The 7,483-nt window shown below is 41.3% G+C and overlaps 1 protein-coding gene across 2 annotated transcripts in view; it reads right to left on the minus strand.

Moving 5' to 3' along the window:
• Positions 1-831: 831 nt before the first annotated feature.
• LOC137546708 (protein phosphatase 1 regulatory subunit 12B-like) overlaps positions 832-7,483 on the minus strand; it is a 92,709-nt gene continuing 86,057 nt past the window's right edge. For both annotated transcript variants that reach the window (XM_068269467.1, XM_068269469.1), the window contains exon 7: positions 832-6,524. In XM_068269467.1, the coding sequence (XP_068125568.1) occupies positions 6,438-6,524 (87 nt within the window). In that variant the 3' untranslated portion in view covers positions 832-6,437. The remainder of the gene's footprint in view (positions 6,525-7,483) is intronic.

Genomic DNA, 7,483 nt, shown 5'->3' on the forward strand with positions numbered 1-7,483 from the left:
CAGCCAGCTAGATAGCATGCAATGAGCCCGGCCAGCCCACTGTAAGTTTCTCTTTTTCTGTCAGTGAATGTGGGTCAGGACTCCCTCCTTGGATTACTAGCAATGTCATGCTTATTTTTTAATTGCTAGGAATCGTTAAAAAGAAAGTATTCCTTGCAGCCTTGGAAACGATCCGACCTCCTATTAATGCAGGCTGGTACAGCTACTACTGGGTGCCTGGGCTGCTGCAGGAAGCTGGATGGCATAATACTATGTAATGTCAGGTTGCAGGGACACAGACTGCTCAGCTGGCTTGCAGTCAGAGTGTCCGTGTCTCCACCTGAACTGCTGACCTTGCACTGTGGTTTTCACTTGTACTGGGCTCCCTCCCCCACAGATAAGGAACGGACATACGCCTGTCACTGGCACTTGGCAAGGCTGCATGTCTGTGAGATGAGACTGGTGGGGATGAGTTTAGCACAGGGGAAATGATCCCTAACCTCTCCATCTGATTCTTAGAACACTAGTATCAACAGGAGCAGAAAAATGATAAGCAAGCCTGGCCCTGGAGCACTAGGCCCTAAGGTATGATGGAAACTATGGGGGAAGGGGGGAGGGCTTTTAGTGAAGGGAGCTGCCAGAGCCAAGTGACCAAAAGACACACAAATACTAAGGTGCCCATACAGATTCAACAAAGAGACAGATCTCTCTCTAATTAGACCCATACACTATTGGCAGATTCCCAATCCTATTTCAGCATTAAATCTTTCAGGAAATGGTCTCTAGACACTGACACTGGCTGCTGCCCCCCCCCCCCCCCCCAAATGTTAAGGTGGCCACTAACGGTCCAATTTCTAGCGAAAAATCGTTCAAGCGATCAGAAATTATGATCGTATTAGTTGTAAATAATCTCCATTGGTGGACACAATCGATTATGAACGAGTGAAAAAAATGTCGCCCGAATGAATTTTTGTCAAACCAAAATTTGGATTTTCTTGTTGGTTGTGATAGATAGGAAGCAAAGATTGCTTCGTTGATGGTGTAGTGAACGATGTATTACAATATTTCACTTCCGATCAGAATTTCTGATCGCTCGAACGATTTTTCGCTAGAAATTGGACCGTTAATGGCCACCTTAGATTCCTCTTCCCCGTGCACGTAACTACGTTACCTGTCTACTGCCCCGAATGTCCTTTACACTTCTGCATTGGCACCCCACATAGCTGCCGGCATTATAACGACATGGGGGGCGTGTGTGACATCACACATGCGTCCCACATACTATATGCTGGTTGTCACATGGGACGTGAATGCGTAAGTACAGCAGACATTCGGCAGACTCCTGGTGGCAGGGGATAGGTAAAGTATGTACATGCATAGGCACCAGACGGACATATAACATTTGGAAGGACAGCAGCTAGGGGATCCATCGCAATCATTGGCAATTTTGCGTGCTGTTACAGCCACGCACCCAATTGTCCATGTTAACCCGAGATTTCTAAGCATGTCCAATCAAAACATTGGACTCATTTCAGCATGACATTGGTCGAATAGTCAATTGGGCATGGATCAGCTGATTTTGGCACGGGCTCTGAGAGCCGAGCGCCGAAACTAGGCGCCCCATAGCAGCAATGCTATGCTGCGTGCCCTGTGTAGTGGTAATTTGGGGCTCTGGCAGCTGCCAGACCCCACATTACATCTCCCGAGTTGCTACAACTTGGAGGAAGAATAGTATTTAACGCCGCCTCGAGTTTAGCGGCAGCGGTGAGAGCTGTCATTCGGCTCTCTCGTGCCGAACTGAGCGGCGCCGAATTAATATGCAACCAATTGGGTATGCTTGTTCATCCATTCGATGATAATAATCGAATCGCACAATCTACAGATGTATGGCCAAAATGTATCGCTGAAGTACTGATGCACAATTCAGCGAGCATTCATTGATTGCAATTTAAAGCGTGAAGTGAACAAAATAAAAAAAAAGTCAAATACCTATGGAGAGGGAAAGTTCTGTAATCAATACCTACCACACACAGAACATCAATTTTCAATACATTCCAGCAGGGAATCTATTAAAAACAGATAAACTGCAGTATTGTACTGTTCAATGTGGTGCAGCACTTTTAGCCACAGATCTACCACTGCTTCTGGCCCGTGCCTAATTAATTTAACCTAGATTTTCTGTCCTGTCTGTTGGACACTTTTTCAATCGTTTCTGTGTCATAATCAATCGAAATGTGATCGTTCAGACATTTTAAGGGGATTGATTCCTAAAAAAATCTGTGTGTGCGGGCACCATGAAGCGCATCAGAACTTTAATGTATTACTGTTTTACGTTAATATGTGCATTTGGGCTGGGGCTGTCATGACAGGGCCTCTAGGCTGCGGTTTCCCCCCAGGCCAAAAGGTCCCAGTCCTCCCCTGTATATAAGTGAGAGGGTGTAAATGGGATTTGGGAATATCACAATAGAAATAGGAGAGCCATTATGGATGATTTTGCAGGGATGGCCAATGATATGCAAATAATTCCAAGTTTGTGCAAACAAATGCAGCTAGTAAATGGACAAATCAAATGCTGCAGCTATTATTGACTGGTCCAGTTCCAAGTTTTAACAAAAATTACATAAAATCTGCACCGAGTTGGAATCACAGAAGAGTCCCAGTTATCCAGAAATCAACTACCCAACAGTCTCAACCAACCAGCACAAATTGCCGAAGGCCAAATACTTAGGCTGTTTGTTGGCTATGGACTGGGTTCCATGGCTCCCCCAACATTATTACTTTCAATTACTGTATTTTAACATTTAATAGAGTGCATGGTATGTATATAGAGTGGGGTATGGTACTGTATTTTAACATTTTATACAGAGTGCATGGTATGTATGTAGACAAGACAAATATTTATATTGTGCTTTTCTCCTGGTGGACTCAAAGCGCCAGAGCAGCAGCCACTAGGACACGCTCTATAGGCAGTAGCAGTAGGAGACTTGCCTAAAGTCTCCTACTGAATAGATACTGGCTTACTGAACAGGCAGAGCCAAGATTCGAACCCAGGTCGCCTGTGTCAGAGGCAGAGCCCTTAACCATTACACTTCCTAGCCAGAGCTGGAGAGTGGGTATATAATGCTGAAAACAGCTGAGTGCACCGAGCACTTATAAAAAATGTCAATTCATAGCAAGGTAAATTACCGATTTGTGCGGCAAATATCTCAACACATCGGAAAATGTCAAATCATGAAGGTTACTGCGGTAAAAAAACTGTAGCATGTTAAATGGTTACTGGCAGCTCTCCTCTGTCGGAAACCAGCTTCGAATTCCTTCCTTGTGGATATCCCCAAGGTGGACAATCGCAGGGAGCCAATAGAAGCAGCCCATGTCTCCTGCAAGTCTCGGGAGGGACAAACTTTTCAACCCCCAGGCAGCGAGCAGAGAGAACACGGAATAAAACAGGTTTCTCCTAAAGCCATTTGGCAATACGACCCATTAGGTTCCTGTTTGAAGATGCGGAGGAACTAGTGGGGAAATAACTTAAGCCTAGCATGCTTAAAGTCTCCTGGAAGTTCATCTAAGCTGTGGCAATTAAATAAAATGTTCAGAAAGACTAATAGACAGATTTAGAGCAAGCAGAGAGAGTATAACAAACATGCACATCTAATGTCAGGGATGTCAGGATGCCGCTTACTAGTGTAATGCTGTCTCTGCACGGACAACAACAAAGACTCTTCTGCTGTTACTGAACAGGTTTTTGTCAATGGGCTTTGGTATATTATCGAACTTCTACCGCACCTGTGAAAATATTGATAAATTAGCAAAAAAAGTCTAAAATGCTGAATGCGGTTTTTCCCCAACTTTTTTTTTTGTACCTGTTCTAAAACTTTGGTGTCCTACCTATAGTGTGGTGTTACAAACTGTATCCCATACTACAGTTGTGGCCTTACAAGTGATTTATACAGAGAGAGTAGTATACCAGCATCTCGAGATTTTATTTCCCTTTTATGCAACCTATTTTTTTATATAATATCTGCAGAGATAGCAACATGAATTCCATCGTCTAAGTCATCAATAAACAGAAGAGAATGGCACCCAGTATTGCCTAGGTATGATCAAGGAGATATTCGTAATTACAAGATGATGCAAATTTATGCAGCTCGCCTATCAAATGCAGCAGCTAGTCATTTTGATTGGTTAATTTGAAATCGCAAAAATTAGCATCAACTTGGAATTATTAGCATCTCATTGACCATCCCCAAAATGCTGACCCTTGCAGGACCTGCTACTAACAGTTTGCAGTCTCTAGTATGACTACTGTTAATCTTCTGGCCCTGAGCTAGTTCTCTGTCCACAAACATTTTCCCCTAGTTTCAGCATCCTCAGCTTCTGCACCAGCCTGTTTTGGGGTTGGCCAAGACAGGTCAGACTGTGGGTTATAATGTAGTAAGAAGCCATGGAATGTGTTCTCTGTGCAGCTTCTCAGATCTCAGTGAATACCAGCAGAATGGCCAGTTTGTGAATCTTTGAGGAGTACCAAATTCCAGATCTCTATGATTCTCTCTAGAATGCACCAGTGACTCTATATACACAATACACAGTCTCAGCTGATTCTTCTAGAGCCTAGGTTCTCAACATGTGGTACGCGTACCCCAGGGGGTACTTCTGATGGTTCCAGGGGGTACTCTGGCTTTATATACTTAACCAAGAATAACAAATTTAGAGTTTTAGAAAATGATACATCTTATTTAAATTACATTAAATTAGTATTTTAGCTAATCAAAAGCAATAATAAATGCTTGGAAATTGTTTAGAACCAATTATCATGTACTACGACTAAATATATATTTGTCAAGGGGTACTTGTGATAATGTTTACTATGCTAGGGGGTACTTGGTGAGTACAGGGTTTTAAAAGGGGTACATACCAATAAAATGTTGAGAAACACTGTTCTAGAGTACCTAATGTCATGGAAACTCTGTAAAAAAAACATATGAAGGAATCTCTAGAAAACCATTTCTGAGGGAATCGCTGTAAAAAAACAGTTCTTAGGGTATCTCTGTAACGTGCTAAATTCCAACGTCTCTATAAACCACATTCAATTAACTTTTATTTCCATCCCAGGATAGAACTTTTAATCTCATCTACTAAATAACTTTTTATCACTGAGCAATTGAAAAAGTACTAAAATGTAGGTAAAAAAAAAATTGATGAGTATTTGAAACTTATTTTGAGTATTTTCTTATTTCCCAGGGGCTTAAAAGATATATTTTATTGATTAGGTGTAAAAACATTTCCTGTGAGAAAATGTAGGAAAAGAGTTAACTGAATACGGGCCTATGTCTCCAAGTACAATACACACTTTCACGAGTACAAAATCTCAGTGAATCTCTATAGATTGCAAAGTCTCAGAATTTCTGTTCATACAGAACTTTCCTGACTGTAGCATATTGCAATTCCATGTAAGTTAAATGTGAGTATAACACAGTAAGCCTGTTCTCCTAGTGCATTAGCCATTAAAGAGAGACAATGGCCTCGATTCACTTACCGGCCCTAAGCCGGTTAGGAGGCCTTAACAGTTAGTGGGTGCAAACCACAGCGTTAGGGGGTTTGCGCCCACTGGACCACCCACATCGGCTGCATAGTAATAGTGCGCGGTGCGACGTTATCGTTACACCCGCTGCCCTGTAAAGTCGCAACCGGCGCATCAGGTGACCCCCAGGTGCGACGTTTACAGGGCAGCGGGTGCGACGTTATCGTCACACTGCACACTATTACTGTCCCGCTACGCGCGATGTGGGTGGTCTTGTGCACGATGTAGCTTTGCGGGACTATTAGTGCCCGCAAAGTTACTTATGGGGCACTAAGCGGCTGTTCACTCCGGCGCTATCACTTAGCGCCAGTTAGTGAATCAAGCCCAATGAGTGACGTAGACAAGTCCTAGGATAATCAGAGAGATAGCTCTAGAAAAGGTGAGGTAGAGAAATTCAAAGGAGCTTTGTGCACTGCAGTCTGTGAAACATCTCACCCTAGGAAAAACTGAGCCAGATGTATGGATGCAGATACACAATAAAACAGCATAAAGATTCATAAAAAAAAAAAAAACACACAGCAATCATATCAGTTTCTTGTGGTCATGGAAATATTAGGCTTCTATTGGTCGTGGTGGGTTACTACATTTCTCGTATTGCTATTTGCTTAGTGGTTCATGTTTTCCCAGCAGTGTATGGTTTTGAGACCTTTACAGTGATTTCCTTGTCATAGCTTAGTCTTACAAATATACAGACATTCCATCTCAGTGTATTACATCATCCACTTGAAGATGAGAGGTGACCAATGTTAAATGTACTTACACAAATATATGCATCAAAAACACCAAGTGCTTCTTTGACTGGCAGCTGCAGTAACAGGTAACTCTTGGCGACAATAACCGTATGCAGTTCTTCAACAATTGTACCATGAAAGTTACAGGGTCATTTGGAAAGTTTGCTTATTACTCTGATCAAGGCTCCATTTTCATCCTTCAGACGTTGGTTGTCAGATTTTAGGTCTGTGAGAACCTAAAAATATAAAATTCAAACTTTTTTTTTTTTTATCCAGAAGGGTGATGCTCAAGAGTTTTTGTTTTTTTTCTATGTGATACAAAAAGTCAGATTCTCTAAACATCGGTAAACTTTACATGTGCTGATGTATGTTTTACTAACATTTCCAGCATTGTGTAAATAGTGCAACTTGCATTATAAGTGCAACATGCGTGTAATATGTTATCTGCCATTTGTGTACCATTCCTTACCCATTGCTCCCAACTGTCCCTTTTTCCTCCTCATTTATCCCTCTTTCAGGACTTGTGCAGATCTATGTAAATATATGTATTTTTCTACTGAAAAATGTGGTTAATATGCTTTAAATGTTATTTCTATACAATTCCAGAGATAACTTATATACTATACGGTTTGTATTTAGTACTGATATCTAGACTGTGACCAAATATATATATATAGATAGATAGATAGATAGATAGATAGATAGATAGATAGATAGATAGATAGATAGATAGATAGATAGATAGATAGATAGTTTTGAATTGGAGGGGTTATTCATGTACAAAAGTGTTAATTGTGAAATAACTAAAGATTCATTAATCATGGTCAGCTTCCTGTATGTTTTTCTTTCAAATTAAATTTTGAAGCTGGTCATGGCTGCCAATGATTGCAGATGTGACCCTGCTCGCTCCTCTTTCCATTCCTAATAAGTGTTTGTTTCTACTAGAAATCAAAATAAAGGGAACACACTTTTGTGCACTTCTTTCATCAGGCTGCACAAAAAAGGGCCACTTATATTGATCTTTGCCCAAAATGTTAAGGAGAAGCATAGTAAAATGCATACATTTTTCTACTAAATTCTGTGCTTTTCCTGTGTATGTGTGATTCAGTGCAAATGACTACCAGTTTGCATTGATCCGCACAACTTTTCACAAAAATGTATGCATCTGTGACTCTGCATTTAAACTAAGATACGA

Source organism: Hyperolius riggenbachi, chromosome 2 (assembly GCF_040937935.1).
Source record: "Hyperolius riggenbachi isolate aHypRig1 chromosome 2, aHypRig1.pri, whole genome shotgun sequence".
In the NCBI taxonomy this organism is placed as follows: Eukaryota; Metazoa; Chordata; class Amphibia; order Anura; family Hyperoliidae; genus Hyperolius; species Hyperolius riggenbachi.